This window comes from Stigmatopora argus, chromosome 15 (assembly GCF_051989625.1).
Source record: "Stigmatopora argus isolate UIUO_Sarg chromosome 15, RoL_Sarg_1.0, whole genome shotgun sequence".
Classification (NCBI taxonomy): domain Eukaryota; kingdom Metazoa; phylum Chordata; class Actinopteri; order Syngnathiformes; family Syngnathidae; genus Stigmatopora; species Stigmatopora argus.
The window spans coordinates 13,941,118-13,968,414 of record NC_135401.1 but is presented as its reverse complement, the minus strand read 5'-3'; the positions used below and the strand labels follow the sequence as shown (position 1 = coordinate 13,968,414).

Sequence of the window (27,297 nt, the reverse complement as noted above, 5' to 3'; positions counted from 1 at the left end):
CCTCCATCTGACTGGGGAGAGATCTCACGCTCGCATAACAATGATGGAACACTCGGTCTGGAGTTTGAAATTGCCAGCATTCTGCATGTTCTTTATTTTATTATTTTACAGATAACTGTTCATGGAGTCAATTTGATTTTAAAACGGCATGCAACACGGAAATCTAAAATGAAATCCAGTTTTAATAACAGCTTGCACATTGACTTTGGCTTGAAAGTCTCACAACAAAAAAGCTGGCCACCACGGCAATTAAAGAAATGAAATGAACTAAACGGATGAGGGCGGAGAGCGCAAAAAACCTTCTGCGCTCTTCCGTTAGTCTATGGCTTTCTTGGCCAACAGTGATATAGTATTAAAACTGTGTTTCACATTATTTTTTATTTTACAAAGAAAAATTATGACAGGTCGTGTCAGAGGAAGTCCATTCCATTGTATCCAGTAAAGTACCCCCTGAGGTGAGGGTGTGACAAAAAAAAATCACTAGCTTCAAGGAACATTCTTTTACAGCCTTAATCATACAAATTGTAAGATGACAGGCATTTGTCATTGCTTTTGGATTAGATTTACACTCTAGTTTGTACTGCATTTGCATAGCAAACTGGGAAAAAAAGTTATAATTATATTTTTTTCAAAATTATTTTTTGATATTGTAACTTGGCTTATTGTATCCTGACCCCAGCATATCGAGGTACATCCTATCATGAGTTTCAGTGTATTATCCCATCCTGAGTTCAAATTTAGAGAAAAAGTAGTGGGTTGTAGTGCGAAAATGAGGGTATACCCTACGGCAACTTTAGCACTCTTCTTCTTCACTGTTCTACCAAATACCAGTGCTGGATTGTTCTTACCAATGTACCCAATTTGAACCCGGTTTCAACCCTAACTCAGGCTTGAAGGGGTGCCCTTCAAAAGTCAATGACATGATGGCCATGACAACAAGACCAATGTGACCCCTCAGCAGGAACATGAAGTGAATCAGAGGGTAAACAAGCCCGCGGCCTAACGGAGCCCTTTCCGCAACGTTTGTGCCGGGCTCAAACTGCTTTTATCATTGACGCTTGCACGGCCCACATTTGTAGGCCCAAGGGAAAGTGGCCTCCATTATTCACGAACCGTGAGCGTCATCAGACACAATCTGTCAGGCACCGTCAACACGCCAACTGCCGACCATTCATCCCACCAAACCACTCTTGAGTGTTTGGACGTCAAAACAAAGTGTCACGTTTGTTAGAAAGCCTTGCAGGGAGAAATAGACACACGACTTACCCCAACATCTGGAATATGTGCAAAAACTGGGATTGCTGCAGTATAACACACTCATGGATATCCTTTTATCTGGATTACAGATACGGGCATGGGTAGATGTATCTGTCAATTTTGGTGACGAGCAGTCACAGTTTTTGTATTGTACAATAAGAAAAACAGAACATAGAAAATTCATTCATACATTTTCAAGAGGGTGGCCCGGCGGCGCGAGTGGTTAGCGCGTCGGCCTGACAGTGGGTAGTCCTGGGTTCAAATCCAGGTTTTTCCACCTGTGTGGAGTTTGCATGTTCTCTCTGGGCCTGCGTGGGTTTTCTTCGGGTATTCCGGTTTCCTCCCACATTCCAAAGACATGCATGGTAGCCTGTTTGGACGCTCTAAATTGCCCCTAGGTATGAATGTGAGCGTGAATTGTTGTTTGTCTCCTTGTGCCCTGCGATTGGCTGGCCACCAATTCAGGGTGGCCCCCGCCTCTGGCTCGAAGTCAGCTGGGATAGGCTCCAGCACCCCTGCGACCCCAGTGAGGATAAAGCGGTTCAGAAGATGAGATGAGATACATTTTCAATACCGCTTATCCTGGTCAGTGTCATGGGGAGCTGGCGCCCATCCCATCTGACTTTGCATGAAAGGGAAACCAGACCCTGAACTGGTCACCAGTCAGTCGTAGGGCACACAGAGAGATGCACACTGAGCAGGTGCAGTATATTAGGTGGCAACATAAAAATATCGATATAAAAAGATTCATTCGGGTGGCCCGGTGGAGCGAGAGGTTAGCACGTCGACCTCACAGCTCTAAGGTCTTGGGTTCAAATCCAGGTCATGTCAATCCGTGTGGAGTTTGCATGTTTTCCCGAGGTCTACGTGGGTTTCCTCCGGGTACGCCGGTTCCTCCCACATTCAGAAAACAGGCATTGTAGTCTGATTTGATATTCTAAATTGCCCCTAGGTATGGGTGTGAGTGTGCATGGTTGGCCGTCTCCTTGTGCCCTGCGATTGGCTGGCCACCGATTCCGGGTGGCCCCCGCCTCTGGCCCGAAATCAGGATCAAGCGGTTCAGAAAATGAGATGAGATGAGAAATAGTAATTCATTCATTTTCCAGTCCACGTATCCACACAACGGTTGCGGGGGTGCAGGAGCACTGGAGGGGCACCCTGAATTGGTTTCCGGCCAATCTTAGGACACAAATAGACGAACAATCATCCACGCTTGTGTTATTTTCAGAGGTTGAAGTCTACATGAGTCGATATGTTCATATCAACTTTCTATGGATAACTAAACAAAATAAGCATGTTCTCATTTGTGTTCAATCAAAGAACTTTTGTCCATTTGCTGCCTGCCCTCCCATTTCAAATGTATTAGACGTCTACCATTGACAAAGTAATTTAAATTCACAGCAGAAGGATAATAACAGATGGTTAATCACCGAAAGAGTTAATCACTGTGTTTCCTACCATACCATCTGTATTTTTTGGGCTTGACTCAGGAACTGCTTCTTTGAAAAATGATGAGTTCATTGAAACAGAGAATCAAGTCAATTTGATAATGTCATTAGTAGAATAAAAAGACAGTGATGAGAAAAATCGCTGCATTCTTTGCAGTCTATTAATGACCTTGAAGACAACAGTGCTTATGAGTTATTTGGTGATTGATTGAACTGAAATCGTTGTCTGACTGGTTTCAAATGTCATATTATTATTATTATTCAGCCATACTTCTACTTACAAATGTCTCAAGGTATGACGTTTTTCAGGTTATGAAAGCTTGTTATATGCAAATTAATCAGTTACAAAATCCCCCAAAAAGTAAATGCATTTCTTTATCTGTTAATTTATTTTGAAAACATTGTCACAGATGCATTGATTTTCACTTTAGAACCTCGCTACACTCTACTGGTCTCTCAGTTTGACCAATTTTTAAGGGTTTAGTTGGTTGTTGTGTGAGGACCGTGGAACGAAATTTCTCCCGATACCTGGCACATTTAAAAAACAAACACGGTAGGCTGGTTGAACACTCTAATTGCCCCTAATTATGAGTGCGACCATGAATGATTGTCCATCTCCTCGTGTCCTGCGATTGGCTGGCCACCAATTCAGGGTGTCTCCCGCCTCGTGCCCGAAGTCAGCCGGGATACGCTCCAGCACCACCCGCTCTTGGATAAGGATAAGCGGTTCAGAAAATGAATGAATGAATGAATATGAAAGCCGGAAAGAGTAAATATTGACTGATTCCTGTAGTTTTCCATGAAAGCAGACTGATTATTTTGTAAATTAATAAAGTCAAATAAAAGTGGAAGTTGTCAATGCAGCAAAATATGGGCGATGGCAGCAAGTATTTCTGGAGATATGCCAGCCAAATACATTTCCAAACAAATAGTTGACCATGTTCCAAAAGGATTTTTTCGTGAGTGTCTCTCTAAAATGACACTCTACTGATCCTCGTTGCAAGGCTTTATCACTTGCTATCTGGTGAGGCGACACTAGTAGAGCTCAGAATGGCGGATTAACGGCTGTTTAACTACATTCTCAGCCTTTTTGGCCCAATCTGGCAAACATTCTTTCTACTTTTGACTACCAACGCCACCCGCGGAAGACAACAATGAAGCGCTGCAAGCTTCACATGATAATGAGTAAGTAAAGCTGCTGCTTTGCATAAGGAATGTGTGACATGGAGTCACCCTGCATATGCTTTGCATGGAATATCCACTATTTTTAATGGCGGCATAAACTGGAATTGTTGTGGCGCGCCCACTGGCAACTTTGTGTCGGACTGGCAGATGTTTTCACGCACTGGTGTCTCTTCTCATCTGTCTTGACTTTAAAGGCCGCCCGCTTATCACGTGGGGGTAATGTGGGGAGTGGGGAGCTTATTTTACTGAATTTGATAGATTGGACTTTCCTGAGCCACGACCCATAGTATTTTCTCTGTAAAATACACCAAAACAGTTTTAATTCCATTTCGCTATTGGTGAGAATTTTGGTGGATTGGTGAGAGTACTACTTCCGAGTGACGTCTGGAAGTGAAGGGCTCTTTGCATACACGACCTGTTCCATTTAGTTTAATTACTCTGGTGACCAGCATTTGTTTTATTAGAAATTAAATTAAATCAGATAATTATGTAATGTGTAGGCACGTGGATATATAACCATCTATTTTCCTACACTGCTTTGACAAAGTGACAAATGATAGGTGGCCAATGATCCTGAGGCATCCGTTACATATTGAAAATATATATTCACATCTGAAAATGTCCTCATATGGGCTAAAAAATATCAGAAATGGCCAGCATAGCCTTATTTATTATTATTATTATTATTATTATTATTATTATTCGCTTCACTTTGTTCAGAGGCAACGAATGGGTTTTATTTATGTGGCACTTCCATGGGGCGACGTTTTGCAAATTGTGTTGCCACCTAATATTTTTAAGTAATATCAAATTCATGCCAGCTGGAGGTAAAACCAACACAAAATTTAAAATGCATTTGCAATTTGCATAAATACTATAATAGAGCTGCCTCGTGGTGTAGAGGTTCACTTGCTCGACTTCGGTGCGGGCAGGGGCACGCTCGTTTTCCGCTGGTGGCGGTATGATTGTGAGTGTGTATGGTTGTTTGTCCTTCTGTGTGCCCTACGGCTGACTGGCGACCAGTCTAGGGTGTAGTCTACTTTTCACCCGAAGTCAGCTGGGTTAGGCTCCATCAATGCCTGCAAGCATTTTGAGGATGCGTGATATGGAAGATGAATAGTGAATGAATATATTCTATAATAAAAAAGTCAACCGTAGTTAATTTGATTAAGCTAGTTTTCAAAATCTTTACTGGACTTGAGTGAATTATTTAATATATTTTCTAAATTGCTCCTATCGGCTAAAGGTGTATACATTTTTTCTGGAAATCAAAACGAATGAACAAATAATGGTAATACTAAAAATTGAGAAAATTGTCATCTTTGTGTCTCCTGACAATTGATACAATATTTGTAAAGTGAGGATAAATAATGAATGAAAGATTGATTCATTCCTTCATTTTCCGAACTGCATATCCTCACAAGGGGGTGTTGTTTGGAGCCATAACCCAGCTAACTATGGACACTAGGCGGGGGACACCCTGAATTGGTCTACAGCCAATTGCAGGGCACAAGGAAACGGACAACCATTCACGCTCACCCTTCATTGATTTTGACACACTTTGACACTGTTACGTCTTCATGTCGTGGTAAGGAAACATGAAGTAGGACCCAATCGCAGGGAAGCAGGCAAGGAGAGGGAAGTAGTACTCAAATGAAACTTTAGTAACTTAAACTGGAGGCAATAGAAAGTAACAAAAGACCTGGCGTCGAAATAACAAAACTAACCTGACGAGGGGAGACACGGGAAAACGAGGAACGAGGCACGTGGAACATGGATCGAAGAAATGTGGAAACATGGCATGGTACTCAGCAGACGATCTGACAATGACTAAGAAATCGGTGGGGTTTAAATAGACTGGCATGTGTTGACGAGACAATTAGGAACACCTGGGAAACACACAGTGGAAGGATACACTAGGGGCGGAGAAACGACAGCTGAACACAATGGGCAATCACTTGGACATGACACCAGGGGGAAAAAGCATAACAAAACCAAAAAATCCTAACAACTTCATTGGTCTTCATTGATCTCAAAAAGGTATTTAACACCATCAATCACCAGATTAGTCCGGACCAAACAGTCTAATTTTAATATCTCATCAAGTACGCTAAATTGGATTGAATCACACTTATCTGTAAGATCACAGTGTGTCGGGATACAAAAACCAAAACCTACTTAGCGGAATAACAGTCTTGGATTACTGCAGGGGTCAGTGCTTGGTCCACCGCCAAGCTGGTGTCCTTCAATTATCACCTGCTAAATTTATGCCGATGATGCTGTTCTATATGTCCACGTGAAAGACAAAAAGCATGCTACACAGGAACTCACAGATGCAATGACAAGCATGAATAACTAGCTTGAAAATTCCCAACTAGTTTTAAACATATCTAAGACTGTCTATGTCTCTCATCTCATTTTCTAAACCGCTTTATCCTCATTAGGGTCATGGGGGGTGCTGGAGCCTATCCCATCTGACTCCAGGTCAGAGGCGGGGGACACCCTGAATCGGTGGCCAGCCAATCGCAGAGCACAAGATGGACAACCATGCACACTCACACCCATACCTAGGGGCAATTTAGAGTGTCTAATCAGCCTGTCATGCATGTTTTTTTTTTGGAATGTGGGAGGAAACCGGAAAACCCGGAGGAAACCCACGCAGGCCCGCCCAGGGAGAACATGCAAACTCCAGCAAACTCCACACAGATGGACATGACCTGGATTTGAACCCAGGACCCCAGAGCTGTGAAGCCGACGCGCTAACCACTCGCGCCACCGGGCCGCCTCATTTTAGTATTTTTCTCTCTTTATTGGAAAACGATTATTATGTAGGAAAGTGGTACAGCACAATCACTGCTCATAAAATCCTTTTTTTTCTGTCTGACCAAGCGATGAACAGAATGACTAGAACAAATTGTAGGAAGTGGAGCAGCCCGTTAGTAACCTATTCTATTGTTTAAAAAAAAAAAACATTTTAATGATTTGGCCAAGTGATAAATGATGTGTGCCCAATGTGTTGGGTTGTTTGTTTTGGGGTAAACTGCAGTTAAATATACCTGCGATAGATGCTTAGCATGCGGGCCAGCTTCTGCCAACATTGCCAAAAGTGTACCAGTAAAACATCACAGTTTCAAGTTTCAATTTCAGATGATAAACTATTAAAATTTTCAAATTGCAAGGTTTGTTTGTAGAGTCGTGGCTCGTACATGGGAAATAATACAATTCAGTAGTTCCAATGTGAATGGAGGCTTTCCTCTTTCTCTCAGTCACAGGTGCTGTTTTATGGTACTTCAGCTTTTGGTAAAACTTTATATTCATACTCTGACCCATTTTCAACTCACGTTCCATGATAATCATTGTATTTATCTTGGAAGTATGCCATACTTGTTTTTCATTGAAACATACGTTATGTCATCGTTTGAGCCACAACATTACAGACACAATTTCATTACTTATGGATCTGTGTGGGTCTTCATAGTTTATTTTTGAATATCAGTTGACTATTCTGTAAAAATCTGTGATCCTGGGACGAAGTCAACTTTATCTGTATAGCGGCAAGGCAACAGAGGGTTAGGCGCTTAAATGTGCGTTGGTGCTGGTGTCTCTATGTGTTTATTACAAATACAGGGCGCTGACTTGAAGCATCGCAGTCACAACAACATGGAAGCCCTCGACTTAACAAGCAGCTGGGACAGATCGTTTATGTTAGTGTGAGACAGCAGGCAGGAATGACTGGCGAGAGGTGCAGCTGCAACTGAGCCAAAAAAAGCCAGTTTTAAATGAATTTCTTCATATCGGCCAGTCGGATTAAAAAAATACAGATACCGATAAATACGTCAAATGTCCAAATATTAGCTCCGATAATCGGTCGATCTATAATCAATACATCTCTATTACGTGTTTCTCGTTCATTATTATGACAATGGCATCTCCCTGGGACCTTTGTGCTTAGAAGTCTTATAAAAAAAATCGCACTCAAATGTCATGACTATAGTGACGGGATCAAGTTCAGAAATTCAGAAAATGATATGTAATGAAAATTTGTCAACAACAATGAATGATCTCATACACTTATTTTAAAATGCTAAATATCTGTTCAATTACTTTACCGGAAACTCAATATAATTAGACAGTGTAACATATAAAATTTTAATTTAATCTCAAACCTGTGGCTTGGGACCCGAAGGAAGTCTACGCGATAGTATCTTGCTGCCCCTTACTTAATATCTAAATGTTTGTGTGGACGTGTTTTTTTTTCTCACTCTCATTACTCACTACAGAACAAGATAGCATATCTCAACCTATATACTATATATCAGTTTTTAAGGATATTTGTCAATCTGATTTATTTCTTTCTTTCCTTCCTTCGTTCTTTGCACTTTTTGTGGGGTTTAAATGATTCTGACTAACCTATTTGTCTTGACCTTCCCCCTGAAGAAAAACACTCAGCGCATTTGGATGTGCAATTGAGTTTGCGTGCCCGTTTGAATGCGCTAGTTTGAGCTGAACTGTGCAAACCCCACACAACCAACCCCCCAACCCCCAACGGCATCCTGGTGTCAGTGTCTATTTACGGCACCGCAGTGAGAGCTCCCTTTTGACAGGCAACAAAACATTTTGCATTATTTTTTGTAAATTATCGTATAGAGTTCCTCCCAGGTTGCGATGTCCGCAGCTGAAAAGACAAACCATGAAAAAAAGAACAGTTTTCTGTGACTTATCATTTAACCATTTCACTAATTTACTGCTATGGATGGTGTACATGTCCCATCTATTTGGGGTTGGATATTTGAAATTGAAAGATTGTGTTTCAGTACCACTGACAGCCACAAACCTGTGAATACCAGGCCAAATGGGTTGGATGTTTACTTTGTCAATGGCAGACATTTATTTAACAATAATTATATAATAATAATATATACTATATCATGAATAAATAGCAATAAAGGCATTACAAAAGTAGGAAGGTTGTTTTTTGGTAGTTTGTGTCATGTCTTCTTAAAGGTATTGGGTGGAGGTGTGTTTGTGTGTTTGCTTTTCGCCTCTTGTGTCCCCCTGGGCTTCCCTTCCTCTTGTGACCAGCTGCTCGTGAGTGATAGTCAGCACTTGTCAGTCTATTTAAACCCTCTTTATTAGTCTTTGTCGGATTCTCTGCTTTGTAAGTACCATGCCATTTTCCATTCCAGGTTCCTCGTTACCCTATGTCCCTATGTCTTTCACGTCAGGTTTGATTTTGTTATTTGATTTCTAAGTTCTTGTTATTTTCTAAAGACTCCTGCCTTAAGTAATTAAAGTTTTGTGAGAGCACTCCATTCCACTCGTCCGTTGCCTTGTTCCCTGCATTTGGTGCCAACCACATTCCATGACCGAGCTAATCGTAACTACAATCCGACCAGTCTTGGACCCAGCGGGAAGCCGTCGACGCTCATGCCTACCAGTTTCCCGTCCACCGAATATTATCCCCCACCCCTACTCCCGCTTTTCTACCTGTGCTCACGACCAAGGACAAATGGTTAGCTCCAAACAGTTCTGAGATCGAGAGTTCCTGCTGGTGGCCAACCTGGTGGAGAGTTTGAATGCTCTCACGATGCCTGAATGGGTTTTCCTTGGTGACTCCTGTTTCCTCCCACATTCCAAAAACATACATTGAATGCTGGTGAAGTACACTAAATTGTCCATTGGTATTAGTGTGAGTATTATTTTTTTTTGTCACAGTGTGCCCTGTGATTGTTTTTTTCAACGAATTCAGGGTGACCCACTCCTGTCCAAAGTTGGCTGGAAAAGGCTTCAGCACCCCCACGACCTATGTAAGGATAAACAAAATGGAAAAAGAATGAATAAAATGTGACGCAATGCGTTTTTGTGTGCGTGCAGTTCAGTCAACTGCATATTTTGGAAGGCTGGTCTGTTGAAATACAGGCGTACCTTGTAAACTTGAAAACCAGTTTTTACCCCCTGTAGATAAAGACTGGCAGTCAAAGGAAGTGGAGTAAGGCCCGTGCAATGGAGTGCCAAATAGTCAACAATGTTCATTTCCATATCGACCAGGTGATTTTTAGCAAATCCCTTAGACTTACTAACCGAACCCCTGGGGTTTGATCAAACACAGGTTAAAAAAAACCCACTGAGATAGACTTGTACAAGTACACATGTTGAAAGATGGAACTTTTGTACATATTGGCACACATGTTTGGATCATTATATCCTCATCATTAAAGAAATACTGTTAACCTGTAGGGTACATACGATGAGCACTTTGGAGTGAATGCTAACGCAACACAACATTGGTAAAACAAAACATCAAGAAGTACAGGCAGCCGTCGATTTACGACCCTATTGGGACTGAAAGATCGGTCAGAAAGCAATCTGGTTATATGTCGATCCATTGACAATTGTGGTGCCGCATTCCAATTGAGTTTATCATTTGTGAGGCTATGACTGAGGCCCAAAATGCACCTCTTGTTGTTAAAAAAGAGCAGTCTCATCACAAATAGGAGCTTGTGCATGCCTAATCTATAAGAAAATAAAGGTTGGATTCATTCCCTGATTTGCTTTTTAAAGTGCAGTCCAAACAACTGTCGTGTGCAACACTCGCACTGAACTGTCATGAATCATGCTTCACAACTTTTGCGATCATGATGTCGAACAGAACTAAATCGCATAAGTTGGAAGTCGACGACTGCCTGCAGTGCAGAAAGTTACAAAATGCTCTGCAAAACCTTTAATCTATTAACTAATCCTTGATGAGGCCTAATGTTGTTGTTTTTAATACATTAGGCAATATATGAGTTTTGGTACCCTTTCCTAGTTTTACTGTTGGGACAATGTGAGCTCATTGTTAAGTTAGCTGGCAAGACACCTTGTTCTTACAGTCAGTTAAAAAAATTGAAATGGATCATATGACATTTCATGTTTGTCTGCAGCTCTTTGTTTTGTTTTTGAAATTGAAATAAAGTAGAAGAGACAGAGCATCTTTTGGCGGGAAAGCTACGGCATTATTTTCATCGCACTGAAAATCTTAAAATTCTCCATACAAAGTTGCTTTTTCTATCCATTGGTTGCATCATAACCACACTAATTAAAATTCAGACACGGTACCATTAAGTCTTTTCCCTTAAACTAAGTTTCTTTCGTCTCCTGACAATTAGCAGGGTTAAAAGTTTTAGGGGGCGCCCCAGCAACTGCGTGGTTAGGAGTTTCTCCCCGGGCTTGCGTGGGTTTTCTCCGGGTACTCCGGGTTCCTACCACATACAGTTGTGGTCCGAAGTTTACATACACTTGTGAAGAACATAATGTCATGGCTCTCTTGAGTTTCCAGTTATTTCTACAACTCTGATTTTTCTCTGATAGAGTGATTGGAACAGATACTTCTTTGTCATAAAAAACATTCATATAGATTAACATGAATGGTTGTTCATCTCCTTGTGCCCCTGCGATTGGCTGGCCACCAATTTCCAGATGTCAGCTAGGATAGGCTCCATGGATGAATGAAAAAAAGTTTTAGGGAGGTACCCATGTTAACCTTGATAGGCACTAACAGATTAGGCTGCGCCATTAGCTCGATATCATTCCGTTGTGGCCCAGACATCTACACAGCACTCATTAGCGATTAACAACTAATTAACAGCCTTGTTGCTGAGAGATAAAAATAGACTTTGATGTCACAACATCGCCGTCGGTTAACATTTGATTCTTTGACGCTTCGGTGGCTTTTAGGTTTAGCTTCCAGATCCAGATCAAAGACTGACTTAACTCCTTGGCTGCGTCAAATCCATTATTTTGACAAAATAATCACCTATTATTTTTGCAATGACTGGTTCATAATATATCACTCATGTATTCATTTCCGTATCACTTGTCCTCAAAAGGGTCTGAGGGGTGCTCGGGCAACTATGGGCAGCAGGCAGGAGACACCTTGATTTATGTGCCAGCCAATCAAAGGGCACACTGAGACGAACAACCATTCACGCTCACGTTCATAGTTGGAGACAATTTTGATGATTCAACCAGCCTGACATGCATGTTTTGGGCATGTGGGAGGAAACCAGAGTCCACAGAGAAAACACATGCAAGGAAGGGAGAACGTGCAAACTCCACACAGGAAGGTCAGAACACTCCAGGGATTGAACCCTTCATCCTATAACTGTGAGGCACTAACCACTTGCCCAGCGTTCTCATAGTATCACAATCACGCATTATTATCGATTATATTGTTTTGGGCTTTAAAGCTGAAAAGGTATATTGGATTAAAAAAAAACGTGGAAATTAATGTCATTATGAAAGTACAGTAGATCCCAATTTACGAACACAATTGTTTCCAATAAAGCCCAACAAAGTAACACTAATACATACTCGCCTGACTAAGCGTGGGACGGAAACATGTCAGGTAACAAAACGACTTAAAAAACACCATTGTCTGTTCTGAACGAATCAGTCAAAACATAGGCTTTGTTCTTGTTTTTTAAAGTATGACGACTGTTGAACTTGTGGATTAAAGCTGGCATCAACAATTCTTCTCATCTCATTTTCTGAACCGTTTTATCCTCATTAGGGTCGCGGTGGGTGCTGGAGCCAATCCTAGCTGTCTCCTGGCCAGAGGCAGGGGACACCCTGAATCGGTGGCCATGAAGAGGGATGGACAACCATGTACACTCACACCCATACCTAGAGGCAATTTAGAGTGTCCAAACAGCCATGTTTTTGGAATGTGGGAGGAAACCGGAGTACCGGGAGGAAACCCACGCAGAACATGTAAAACAGGACATGAAAACTCCACTCAGGTGGACTGACCTGAACTTGAACCCAGGACCCCAGAGCTGTGAGACCGACGCGCTAACCACTCGCGCTACCGGGCTGCCCTCCAGAATTCTTTACTTTATAAATTAAAAACCAAAAAACATTAATAGAGAATATGTTATTCCACGCGGGGTGGCCCAGTGGAGCGAGTGGTTAGCACGTCAGCCTCAGAGCTCTGGGGTCCTGGGTTCAAAGCCAGGTCGCGTCCACCAGTGTGGAGTTTGCATGATCTCCACGGGCCTGCGTGGGTTTCCTCCGGGTACTCCGGTTTCCTCCCACATTCCAAAAACATGCATGGTAGGTTGATTGGAAACTCTACATTGCCCCTAATTATGGGTTTGTGTGTGAATGGTTGTCCGTCCCCTTGTGCTCTGCCGATCGGCTAGCCACCGATTCAGAGTGTCCCCTGCTCCTGGCCCGGAGTCAGGTGGGATAGGCTCCATCACACCCCATGACCCTAATGAGGATAAAGCGATTCAGAAAATGAGATGAGATTGTTTTTAAGGGCCGAGGGTTCAATTCCAGGTCGCTCCTCACTCTGTGGAGTTTGCATGTTCTTCACTGGCGTGCATGGGTTTTCTCTGGGTACTCTGGTTTCCTCCCACATCCTAAAAACATGCAGGGTCGGATGGTTGAACACTCTAAATCCGCGCCTGTTGGGGTTATTCTGGGATGTTATTATATATGTGCATATTGGGGCACATATGGAATATGTGCATGTTATTAAATCATTCTTACGAAGCAGACGAAAGCTGGCTTCGAGGACATTTAATTGTTTTCAGGACTATTGACTCGGACAGGACACCATGTTCCAGGCCGATGACTGTTGATCTGAGTTCGCAATGAAAATCTACGAAGGACTCTTAAATTGCTTTGACTTGGATTCCGGCAGATGGCGATAATCGAATCAACTTCCGAAAATACTTGCATATTGTTTAAAAATACTGTCGCTCCGTTTTTACCTTATATGGAATTATTATGCTTACTTGTGCAAATTCTTACGCAGTTGTTTTGGTTTCCAATCCGCTCAGGTCACCTTGTATGCTTACTTGTGCAAATTCTTACGTAGGTGTTTTTGGTTTCCGACCTGATATGAAATTGTTGTGGCAGTTGTTTTTTGACCTTAATGGTGTTATTCTGTTAGCTTATGCAATTGTTTGAATCAGATTACCTTAGATGTTTTGATTATGCGCGACTAAATGGACAGAGGAGGATGCCGTTTCTTCAGAATGTCACAAGGGCGAGGACGAGCCAGGATGATTCTCACTTGCAAGTTCAAAGCTGGAATATGTCAACGATGTCTCTCTGTTTTTATTAAAGTATACCTATTAATAAACCTATCAGCGCCCCTCAACCTTTTTCTCAACACGGACCGATAAAGCTCTTCCTATTTTCTCGCGGAGCGGCATATGGGGAGGGTGACAACTCCGTGTGTGGAGGGGCGAGGGTTGTATATTCTACGGAGGGCATCCATGAGGGCAAAAGTCCCAAGCATAATAGCGATTATTTATTATTATAACAACTTTTCTCATTTTAAGTGGAGGGCAAGATTGAAAACGTCAATATTTATTTCTCTGACGGACCGGCACCAGGTGGCTCGCGGACCGGTACCAGTCCCTGGCCCGGCAGTTGAGGACCCCTGCTCTAAATTGCCCCTTGGTATGAGTGTGAGAGTGAATGGTTGTCCATCTCCTTGTGACCTGCGATCGGCTGGCCACCAATTAAGGTGCCTGTAGTTAGCTGGGATAGGCTCCAGCACCCTCGTGACCCTTGTGGGCAGTTCAGAAAATGAATGAATGAATAAATATATTTGACTTGACTTAAAAACGAAGTAAAGAAGATGATATTTACTTAAGAGACTATAGTAAAATTGATCATTTTTGCGTCGAGAAAATCTCTACATGAATCCCAAAATAGTCATTCGATCTTCAATTAGTTGTTAATAATTTGCGTGGTTGTGGCAGCCCTACTGCCAGATGGTTGTTGCCGGACCACGCAGTTGAAATTATTCGGAGGTCTACGATCATCAATGGCAGGCAATGGGTGATGTCAAAAACAAGAATAAATATACAAAGCTCAAGAGGAAGTGGATCACAAAAGTAGATTTCAACCTTTTTTTCTGGTTCTTCTCGCCACTGTCTTAGGTGGTATTAATCCTTTTCCCTGGCAGGGCTTGGCTTTGCAGCCGGAGGCGTCGTTTTAACGAGCGAAGGGATAGCGATGTGGGGCATCGGGCGAGCTGAGCCAAAACGGCCCCAACAGAGGAAGACGCACACGACCCGGTCGGCCTGTCTCTTGCTTGTCAAAGGCCATTGTGCCGTGTGTCCGCGCATTTCTGGGCTCGGGAAAAAAATGAAAAAAGCTTCTTCTTGTGTATCCCCTCATACAGTGCGCATCCTTGCTGCCATTTTGTGGTGCAAGTGGATAAGAAAGTAACTAACACAATACCACCACTGCAGCCTCCTGGAATCACGGCCACATCAATATGGAGCTTCTTCAATTGCTTCTTGGTGGCATCGATAATGTGACAACAGTATGAATCCCAGGCAAGAAGGCGCCTTGCCATCTGACCACCTTCTCAGGTTGAGAAAAACCTCTATTTTTCCGGCATGCTGCCCTATGTTTCAAACTCGCCGTTCAATTAGAGGGTGCCGTTCAATTAGAGGTTGCCGTTCAATTAGAGGTTGCCGTTCAATTAGAGGGTTCCGTTCAATTAGAGGTGCGGTTCAATTAGAGGCTTTACGGTATTTAGGTTTTTTGAATATTCATTCAGGGTGGCCTGTTGGAGCAGGTGGTTAGCGCATCGGCCTGACAACTCTGGGGTCCTGGGTTCAAATCCAGGTCAAGTCCATCTGTTTGCATGTTCTCCCTGGGCCTGCGTGGGTTGCCTCCGGGTACTCTGGTTTCCTCCCACATTCCAAAAACATGCATGGTAAGCTGATTGGACACTCTAAATTGCCCCTAGGTATGTGTGTGAGTGTGCATGGTTGTCCGTCTCCTTGTGCCATGCGATCAGAGACAGCTGGGATTGCATACCTGTCAACCTCTGCCGATAACTGCCCTTATAAATGATTATGATTCCCCTTACAAACCCCCAAAAAACCTTACAAACACCGTACGACTCGTACGGTGTTTGTAAGGTTTTTTGGGGGTTTGTAAGGGGAATCATAATCATTTATAAGGGCAGTTATCGGCAGAGGTTGACAGGTATGTACTGTATCATTTAGTTGATTGTGAAAAATATTAGTTTGAGTGTTAACTAATCACCAACAAGTACACTATGGTACAATTTAGCCTAGTAGGTGAGAATGTTTTTCTAAAGTAACTTTTTGAGGAGAAAATCTGTTCATTGAATTCATGTATTCACTTAGTTTTTCAGTTACAGGTAAGATTTTGACCTTAGCATGCGTGGGAGTAAAAAAAAAACTTTTTCTGGCTTCATTAACACACACAAAAATCGTGCGCGAGAGCAGCTAGCATGTGGCTAGCTGCTGCTAACAAAGGCAAATGCATGTGTGGGCGAAATAGTTTTCTTTTCACTAAACTGGGAGTACTCTTATATATTATTTATTGGCAACAGTGAAGAAGCTTAGTAAGGCCTGCGAGGGGAGTAATTCTGCCCCGGGCTGAGTTTTTTTTCCTCTTTTTTTTACTCCTTCCTTCAATGCCACTTTCTCAAGTTTTTTTTGTGTGTTGCCTTCAAGTGATTTTTTTTCAATTCCAAACATTTGCTAACAAATCTCCATTAGTGTTATTGATGTTTTACCTAATAAACACGCGGCGCATAGAGGATAAAAATGGCGTGTGGGTTAAGCAGGCTTGTTTTTGTTGCTGCCACATTCCGGTCCAATGATGTTTCAGTGGCATTGATGGTGATAGATGTCCAGTCATTTTGGACAGGGGCGGCTCACATCGTCCGAACGGTACTCGGACGTTTGGTCGCCGGACGTTTGCTCGCCGGACGTTTGGTCGCCGGTTGTTTGGGTCCGGGCGACCAAACGTCCGGCGACCAAAAGTCCGGCGATCAAACGACCGGTCACGGTCCGAACGGTGCAAATCTAGTAATCCAACTGGACAGGGTGTCAGTGGCAACGAGTGAGGACATGTTTTGTTTAAAAAAAATGTACCCAGTTGAAGACATAATATTTTTCTCATCTCATCTGAACCGCTTTATCCTCACTAGGGTCACGGGGGGTGCTGGAGCCTATCCCAGCTGACTTTGGGCCAGAGGCGGGGCACACCCTGAATTGGTGGACAGCCAATCGCAGGGCACAAGGAGACGAACAACCATTAACACTCACACTCATACCTTAGGGCAGGGGTCACCAAACTACGGCCCGCGGGCCGGATACGGCCCGCCGGCACATTTGGACCGGCCCTCTGAACAATACCAGAGACGCTATCGGAATTTTTTTTTTTTTTGAATTGTTTTTTTTTTTAATTTTTTTTTTTTTTTTTTTTTTGGGGGATGCGGCCCGCTGGCACATTTGGACCGGCCCTCTGAACAATACCAGAGACGCTATCGGATTTTTTTTTCCTATTTGGCCTTGAAGACTGGGACATTTTAATCTTGTGTTTGGTTCATTGCACCCCTGCTGAGCCCACAAATCATCCCAGTGAAGCGGGGCTTCGCATTGCTTCTTTGGTGACACGCGCGGGGAGAGTGTTTCCCTTTGATGCATGCGGGCACGTCCACCGTTGCATGCACGAGCAGTGTTACCGAGACATCTGGACGATCGCAGGTGAGGGCGGAGCCCTGGGACCATCGCGGACTATTCAAGCATATTAAAACTGCAACCTGTTTGAGAACGGAATAATGGCGAAAAAGTTAGGTGAGAGAAAAATTGATTCAGAATGCAGGATATTTAACCTGGAGTGGACAAACGATTATTTTTTTGTTCAAAGCAAAGAAAAGGCTGTTTGTCTCATTTGTCAAGAGACGGTGGCGGTATTCAAAGAATACAATCTTTGCCGACGCTATGAATCCCGTCACAAAGACAAGTACGATAGATTGCAAGGCCAAATACGAGCAGACAAACTCTCAAAGCGAAAAAGTGGACTACTATCTCAGCAGAACCAGGCATCCGTTCGGGCCAGCTTTTGGGTTGCTAAATTGATAGCAAGCAGCGGTAAGCCTTTCACTGACGGAGAGTTTGTTAAGAAATGTATGGATACTGTCGCGGAGGAGGTGTGTCCCGAGAAGAAAGATGCATTTAATGCCGTAAGTCTGTCGGTGAGTACAATGACCAGACGCGTTGAAGAAATCGGGAGTAATGTATATGCCCAGCTGCAGCAGAAGACGAAATAATTTGACTTTTTTTCATTAGCACTGGATGAAAGCACGGACGTGCAAGACACAGCGCAACTGCTCATTTTTATTCGTGGAGTTAGCGCAAACTTTGAGATTTGCGAGGATCTGGCAGCCCTCCAAAGTCTCAAAGGGACTACAACGGGAGAGGATATTTTTGACAAAGTGTGCCAAACCATGGAGAAGTTGGACCTGGACTGGTCAAAGCTAGCTAGCATCACGACTGACGGGGCTCCTAGCATGGTGGCCGAAACTCGCGGTCTAATAATGGGTCGCTTGAACCAGGAGTTGGAAAAAAGGGGTCTTACCGCCCCGCTACGAGTCCACTGCCAAATTCACCACCAAGCACTGTGCTGCAAAATGTTGACGTGGGATTCTGTAATGACGGTTGTGGTGTCGTGCATAAACTTCAGAGCAAAGGGAGAAGATTGTGCATGGCACAACAGAAAGTTAATGTTCCATGGCTTTTTCTGTTACAAACTGACACCGGCCCCCCATCAGAGAAGGAAAAAGTTATGTGGCCCTCACAAGAAAAAGTTTGGGGACCCCTGCCTTAGGGCAATTTATAGTGTCCACTCAGCCTACCATGCATGTCTTTGGAATGTGGGAGGAAACCGGAGTACCCCGTCTCCCAATGTGAGGACGACGCGCTAACCACTTGCAAGATAAATGTGAGCTAGTGAGCTCACTGTGGGAGCCCTATATTCATTCATTTTTTCCCATTCATTTTCTGAACCGCTTTATCCTCACTAGGGCTGCAAGGGGTGCTGGAGCCTATCCCAGCTGACTTCAGGCCAGAGGCATTGGACACAAGGAGACGGACAACCATTCAGGGTCACACTCATACCTAGAGGCAATTTAGAGTGTTCAATCGGCCTACCATGCATGTTCCCTATATTCATCTTTATGAAAAATATATTACAACTTGAGCCACCTCGTGGCGCTTCAAGGAAGATGAATGAATGAATGAAAATTCCAACTTTCAACTTTTGGGAACACTCCAAATCAACAAGCAGTAGAGAGGCTCAAGTGCGGAAAGCTGAGCACTGTCTTTCAAAAAATTTACACAGTAAAATAAAGTCTCATAAGAATAGACACGGTGTCTCATTTAACATAATAACATTACAGTTTCACACAGAGGAAATAGGTAAACAAATACTATGATTACCACAAGATTGCGATTTAAATGTACCATTTTGATAAACACAATTCAGCAATAAACAGAACACTACCATGGGATGGATGAAGGCATAAAAACTGCTTTGTTTATAACACTGCAAAATAAACTCTTGTTAGTTATGATAGTTTGTATACTCATTTGTATAAATTACAAATGTGTTGATTCACTATTTTGCCCTTTGACAAGGAAACAATTATCAACTGATTATCTTTATAGTGGATCAATCACTGATTACTTTTGCAATGAGTGCACAATTTGGCAGATGTTTGAAAATATCTCATTTTGATTAATTACAGTAAATCATCTTTCAAGGACCCAAGAAATTAGAGAATATTTCGTGTGTTTTTCCATTTTTGGTTCTTAAGTTCCCAATATTAACTTGATTTATATATATATATATATATATATATATATATATATATATATATATATACATGTATAATATATATATACATATATATATATATTATATATATATATTTATCAAGTTAATATTGGGAACTTAAGAACCAAAAGTTGAAAAAAACACCCGAAATATTATCTAATTTCTTGAGTCCTTGAAAGATGATTTACTCTAATTAATCAAAATGAGATATTCATTGTGGTTGGCACTGCTAGTGATGGATGAACGTATTCTGCTCTAAAAATGCATTTATTAAATTGACCACACAGGAACTTTCTCATATTTCCTCTTTGAACTCCGAGACTTAAGAAAAACAACATTCCGACTCTTCTTCCAGCTTTCACGTGATTAAAAATAACCTCACGGACTGGCTTTGACAGCGATAGCTCTCGTATCAATTTGGACTTGTTCGATCACCAAGTCTCAAGAGATTGGACGGATAAAAAAGTCAACATTGGATTGGATTGGATAACTTTATTCATCCCGTATTCGGGAAAATTTCATTGTGACAGTAGCAAGAAGGGGAATGCAGATACAGAAAAAATAAAAATAAATAAATAAATAAATTGCCAGTCATTCCACTTGAAATGCGCATGTATCGCTGTCAAAGCCAGTCAATGAGTGCATAGATATCATTGTCAGCATATGAATTATTATATACTAGTCCCTCCTTTTTACCTCCCATATTCCCAACTATTATTTCAATTCACACCATTCCAACTTCAAAACAATACATACCGCATAATGCACACACTCTTACAGTTTTGGCGCTAACATTCAAAGTTGCCACAAAATCGTGACTTCAACGCGACGTGACTTTTTATATTTTTATATTACTTATTTATGTTTTTACTGGGAAAACGCACTTTGTGGAGTTATACGGAGCTATGTATGATGACAATAAAGGCTTTTGATTGATTGAAAAAAAACGTGATTTATTTATTTTTTAACAAACACTAAGCCCCATTCATTTTCAATAGCAAAAACATAATATGTAGGCTGATTGACCACTCCAAATTGACCATAAGTATGAGAGTGTGTGCGAATGGTTGTTCCTTGTGACCGCCTCGCAACAAATTCAGCCAGTCATCTACGGGCTTAATGCCCAAAGTTGGGTGGCTCGGGCTCCCCCCATGACCCTTTGATTTCTCCATTCATTTTCAACTGAAAATATATCACACAAAATGCAAAAAAAGTTTCTGAATTGCACCACAATCAACTTGAACTTAAATAAACAGAAAGTAACCTGCAAAATGCCCTAAAATTAACTAATTTACTGCCATTGATGGTGATAGACATCCTATCTGTTTGGACTTAGATGGGCTGCCAGCCCCTACCAGTAGCCAATGAGTTCACAGAAAGTTCCCAAAAGGTGAACAGGAGGTGGCCTGAAATTTATAGGAAATGATGACCTTGGACTAACACAAAATCATCAGCAGAGCAAAGCACCCCAAACAATTTCTCAAGAAATTGCGTGATACGTTCTCATTTTTTCACAGTCTTTTCCTTGAAAAATTTGGGGGTCAGAAATACGATTAATTTGCTCAAAGTTGCTTTGTGACATGATCTTGCAAGATTTTTTCCCTCCACGGGTCCAAATGCTCACTTCGATTCCATTCCCACGAGTCCCTTGCCATTGCTCCATAATGTCATTTTGTCCGCGCAGTTGGGCCAAATGGCGAGCTGAACAAAGAACACTGGGTCTACTTTAATAGAAAATCTTGGTTGTCTACAAATAACGTGTAGTTGTTTTTCCCTCCAGCCCACCAATGTAAATTCCTCTACCTGCTGAATATTTTAGCAACGTCCGCCGGTCGTACCATACATTGCACATTTTGATTTGGACACTCCAAGGCCACATTATGTAAGTGGTCCTCTTGGGGTTTATTTGAATGAAACTGCGCATTCCGCTTTGTCCACCTCACTGCAAACTCCACAAGCTTGACTTTATAAACTTTGAATTGTGTTTGACTTTAATTTTATTTAAATGGATTCTCCACCCTTCCACTCCGAGCTGGTAGATAAGCGCCGATGAAGAATCTGGGCTGTGCTGACCCTTTTTCTGGCTGTAAATTGAAAACATTTGTCACCCCCACAGACCTCTTTGGCAAACTTACAGATGCGCCACAGCTGCGACTTTTCAGCTTCTCATACAGTATTTGTACTTACAAAAAAAAGCAAAAGAGGAATTGTCCTGTCAGGAAAAAAAGAACACCTGTGGGTGCTAGCAGTTTGCTGCACTGCTGACTTTTAAGATGCATTTACACCGGTCAAGTTCTCTAATGGTTGTGCAATGGGTTCTCATGCAAAATCATTCATTCATTCATTTTCTGAACCGCTTTATCCTCACTGGGGTCGCTGGGGGTGCTGGAGCCAATCCCAGCTATCTCCGGGCCAGAGGGGGGGGCACCCTGAACCAGTGGCCAGCCGATCGCAGGGCACAAGTAGACGGACAACCTTGCACACTCACAGCCATACCTAGGGGCAATTTAGAGTGTCCAATCAGCCTATCATGCATGTTTTTGGAATGTGGGAGGAAACCGGAGTACCCGGAGGAACCCACGCAGGCCCGGGGAAAACATGCAAACTCAACACAGGTGGACGTGAGCTGGATTCGAACCCAGGACCCCAGAGCTGTGAGGCCGACGTGCTAACCACTCAATTCGCCGGGCCGCCTCATACAAAATCAATGTATCTTTAATACTACCCCTTAACCCTTTTAAAAATGAAAAAAGTACATGTATTTTGTAAGAAATGCAAACATGAATGTATGCAAAAAAATATGGTAAAATTATTTATTAAACCATTAAAAAAAATAAGAAAGGCAAAAACATTTTCCAATGTCATGTAATTGTGAGTGGAGGCTCAGTAAACATACGTACAAACGCACCTAAACGCACAACTTTACAACTTAAAATTACGTTAAAGACATTCGGAAAAACCCAATAAAACAACTCTGTGAAGTACGAGGGTCAAATGCACACGAATCAGGAACACACCACCAGCTGGAGCTGATCAGCCATGATCCTAGAGAAGATTAAAAAGTGCCCGGAAAGGGGCCCATTGGTCAGACAGTCACCGTCAAACTCTCCTAGTGGTCAATACCCCATTTCGGGTAAACGCATGGAGCGTGCCATTTTCAGGTCGGGGTAGCGCCATGCTCTCCTGTAGGACCTGGTGGTTGCTAACCCTGGCTGGCTATAGTGCTAACCTCCGTTCTGGCATCATGGAGATTCTTCTCCTTCTAGCTCAAGGGTGTCAGACTCGGCTTGGTTCGCGGGCCGCATTAACGTCAACTTGGTTTTATGTGGGCCGGACCATTTTAGATATAATATTTAGATTTTTTTTAATGAATGGATTAAAAGAACTGTTTTAAAACCCCTGAATATTCAGTTTTTTATAGATCTAAAACAATGTTTATTATAGGTTTTTTAAAAATATGTTTTTAGATTTTACAAAATGATTTTTTAACTAAAAACACAGAAAAGAAATATTGAAAACTTACAATTATTGATTTAAAAGGGGGAAAATCAGGAAATTTAATATACATCTATACTCTTCATTTTAATTTGATCCTAAAACAGAAAGTCAGCACTCATGATTTACTTTCTCGGGCTGCACAAAATGATGCGGCGGGCCAGATTTGGCCCCCGGGCCGCCACTTTGACACCTGTGTTCTAGCTAATGCACAGGTGTCAAACTGTTTCCAGAAAGGGCCAAGAGGGCGCAGGTTTTTCTCCCTACTGAAACAGTGCAGGCAGTTAGGCCAATGAGGAGGTCGGCTGGAAGAAGCAGCACCTGACTGCAATCAACTGATTACAGTGGTATAACAGAATGGTGCTAAGGCAGACCTGGGCAATTAATTCCACAAATGGCCGCACTGGGTGCAGGTTTTCGTTCCAACACATAAGATGAAACCTTTCCACCAATCTGGTATGTTAGAAGTGCAATCAGTGGATTGCAGTTAGATGCTTCTTGTTTCACCAGAAATCTAATTTGTTAAACTGTCTGTGGTGGATCAGTTGGAACAAAAACCTGCACCCACAGTGGCCTTCGAGGACCGGATTGCCCGGGTCTGTGCTAAGGTGTTGTCTTGGCGGGTTGGAACGAAAACCTGGACCCACCCGGCCCTTTCTGGAATGAGTTTGACACCTATGAGCTAATGTGAGGCCTGTGGATTGTTGAGAGACAGTGCGAAAAGGGAAAACAAGTAAAAAAATATATTTTTTAAAATGGTTAAAGGAAGTCTATTTACATTTCAGGGGTCTTTGTCACCTTGCAGTTTTGTGCATGTCAAGTCTAATGTGTGCGCATATAAGCCATACCCTGGATTCAGTCATCATTTTTTGAGCGACAAATATGACGTATTGTCACGATTTGTTTGGGATTGTGGTGGAGGTGTATTCGTGTCTCCCTTGTGTGTGCTGTCTGGGTGATGTGTATACGTTGCGTTCTGGTATGTCTGGTTGTTGGATTATTGCTTGCGTTTGGTCATGTTGTCTCTCTGTCAGTGTGTGTACATTCTATCCCCGTTAGGTTTGTTTCTTTATTGATTTTTACTAAGTCCTAAGTTTGTATGCCTTTTCTGTTAGTTCTTATTAAAACCTTCAGTTTTGTGCACCAGCACTCCTGTTTTCGTCTACTTCCTGCATCTTTGGGTCCGACTTCGCCGCACACCCGAGGCAACTCTTGACACGTATATGCGAGAAAATACGGTAGTTAAAATCAGTCAAAGTTAATTTAAGTTAAAAACAAAAACACAGAAATAGGTCTTTTTTAAAAGAATGACTTTATCTATTGCTACCCACCTATGGCTGCCAATATTGTTAACTCATTACAGTTTTATAAACATTGAAACTGTTAGAACAGTGGGATTGTTGATCTGTTTCCTTAATTTCAACTTTATAAGTGTTAATATGGCAAAATTATTGTCTTCCTGGTGTAAAAACTGCTCATTTTCCTTCAAAACAGATCTGGTTTGTCTATCGCCATCACTAGCAGTCATTTAATTTATGAACCACTTTATGCTCACAAGAGTCGCGGGGGTGCTGGAGCCTATCCCAGCTGAATCGGTGACCAGCCAAACGCAGGGCACGAGGAGAGAGACAACCATTCACACTCACACTCATACCTAGGGGCAATTTAGAGTGTCCAACCAGCCGACTATGCATGTTTTAGGAATGTGCTTAGAAACCAGAGGACCTGGAGAAAACCCACACAGGCCCAGGGAGAACATAAAACTCCGCATAGGTGGACCGACCTGGATTCGAACTCAGGACCTCAGAACTCTGAGGCCGATGTGCTAACCACTCAAAGCTACCTATCTGAATCATGAATTCATATTTAAATGAATACCTTTAAAAAAGGAGTCAAATATGGTCCTGGAATACAGCTTTTTAAAAATAAAAACACCAGCACTTGGAATTTGAATAGGTGTGTGAAGGCTTTTTAAATGCAGTTTACTTTGGAGAAAGATATTACATGACTAGCACATTAGCATTTATTTCCATGTAGTGCAAATTTTTGGATTCCTGTCTTGCCTGCACGACAAATACTTAAAGCTCCATTGGTATGCTACTCTCTGCATGACAACCAGCATTTTTATTCTCTCCCAGCAGTATCGATTATTTCAGCCACTTGTGTAGCCTGTAAAGCCAACACAAGAATGTTATCACCAGACTGCGGATGAAATATTGATTACGATGGCCAGTGAGAAAAAGCTACGGATGCCTCGCACAACAACAAAACAAGAGCTTTATGACTCAACTAACATCTGCTTGCTATTGTTTTTATTTGGAGCCAGAAATGAGCCAGGTTTTACTTTTGCCAGACACAAAAACAAACAATCACGGACCTCAAGCCAGGCTATATCATCACGCCAGATGGGTTTTTGATTCACAAACAAACAGCGAGGCCAAAGCAAACACGTGGAAGATGTTCAATCTGTTCACATTCCCTTCATTCAAGCAAAAAACAAGCATAATTCTCATAAATTCAGAGTTGATCAAGTTCTATGACTTTCCTAGATGGAAGCAACGGTTTTGGCAAAACAAGAAGAACAAATAAAGTCAGTGTTGCAGAGTAAAGTGAAATAATGTTACAAGTAGGAATAAAATAAAGTGTTTTTTGTGATCGACCGATATGGGTTTTTCAGGACCGTTTATTAGTAGTTAGAGGAGGCCGATAACCAATATTTCGAGCTGATATTTATTTGCAGTAAAAGGGTAAAAATATTTAATAATGCAAGCCCTGAACGTTTTAAAAATATAACACAGATATATGTAAATGCACACGTGCACGCACATACACACAAATGAATTACAAATTCAAAATATATTGAGGATTCTAAAAATTTATGTTGATGGATGTTATTGAATGTACAATTCAACTTTATTTGTTCAGTGGCAAGACAACATTGTTAAGGGGTTTAATTTGTGTTGGTGTTGTTGCGTCTCTCTGTCTGAATCAAGGGTGCCGTGAATGGAAGCATAGCAGTCGAAACAACGCCGACCTAACGAGGAGCTGGTGGTATATGTTAGAGCCGGAGACAGCAGACAGGAGAGATAGAGAAGAGAAGCATGGCATCTTCTGAGACTAAATAAGCCAGTTTTAAATTGATTCCTTCATAACGTCCGGCCTGTTTAAAAAAGAGCCGATACCGATAGACCTCAAATTCCCGTGTATTTTCCAGCCCAGGTCCCAGGTGGGTCCTCACTGTGTGAGACTTGCATGGATTTTCTCCGGGTTCCTCCCACTTCCCAAAAGAATGGTAGGCTGGTTGAAGACTCTAAATTTCCCCTAGGTATGAGTGTGAGCATGAAGGGTTGCCCTTGTGCCTTGGAATTGGCTGGTCACCAATTCAGGGTGTCTCCCACCTGGTGCAGATAGTTAGTTGGGATAGGCTCCAGCACCCCCCATGAGGATAAGCCGTACAGAAAATGAATAAACGAATGAAATGGTTATATGGAAATGAGTTATTAATCATAATTATTATTTGTCCTATTTATTTGAGATATTTTTAAATCATGGAGAAAATTCTCAATCATAAATAAAAATTCAAGAAGCATTTTTCATAATCATGTTTTCCTGCAGGAGAAAAAGAAGTAATAAGGGATATTTTTATCAAGAAAAATGTTTAATTATTATGAAGTACTATTTCAGTAGATTTCCATGTATACCTTTGTACCCTTTGCAGGTACACGGTCGATTGGTCGCCGGTCTTTTGGTCGCGGTCTTTAGGTCGCCCGCAAGTTTGGTCGCCGGCCGCGACCAAAAGACCGGCGACCAAAAAGACCGGCGACCAAACTTCCGGGCGCCCTAAAGACCGCGACCAAAAGACCGGCGACCAATCGACCGCACACGTATTTGGTAACGTTCGGGCCACAGGGTGTAAGGCCAAATTTTTTGTTAATTCATAATTACTAATTGATAGAATATTTTTTGATTCCGTTCATGTTGCACAAACATTTGCACCCCATTTGATTTAAAAGTATATTGAGGTCACTTTAGAGCAGGGGTCACCAACTCTGGTCTTTGAGGGCACATATCTATTTTGTTTTTCACATCTCCCTCCTTCAACACACTTGAATCAAATAATTAGGCTCGTTTTCAGGGTTCTGGACAGCTTGCTGATGAGTTGATCATTTGATCCAGGTATGTTGGAGGAGGGACTCATGGAAAACAGCCCCCGATAAGGTTTCTTTAGGACAGGGGTCTCCAA

The 27,297-nt window shown here is 42.1% G+C and overlaps 1 protein-coding gene across 5 annotated transcripts in view; it reads right to left on the bottom strand.

The window, feature by feature from the left end:
* The window catches only part of LOC144090217 (GDNF family receptor alpha-4-like), a 132,338-nt gene that overhangs the window by 33,231 nt on the left and 71,810 nt on the right, over positions 1-27,297 (bottom strand). For 4 of the 5 annotated variants that reach the window (XM_077621573.1, XM_077621574.1, XM_077621575.1 and 1 more), the window contains exon 1: positions 5,618-5,698. The exons of the other annotated variant lie outside the window; for it this stretch is intronic. In XM_077621573.1, coding sequence (XP_077477699.1) covers positions 5,618-5,693 — 76 coding nt within the window. In that variant the 5' untranslated portion in view covers positions 5,694-5,698. Of the gene's footprint in view, positions 1-5,617; positions 5,699-27,297 lie in introns of those variants that run through there. 5 annotated transcript variants of the gene reach the window in all.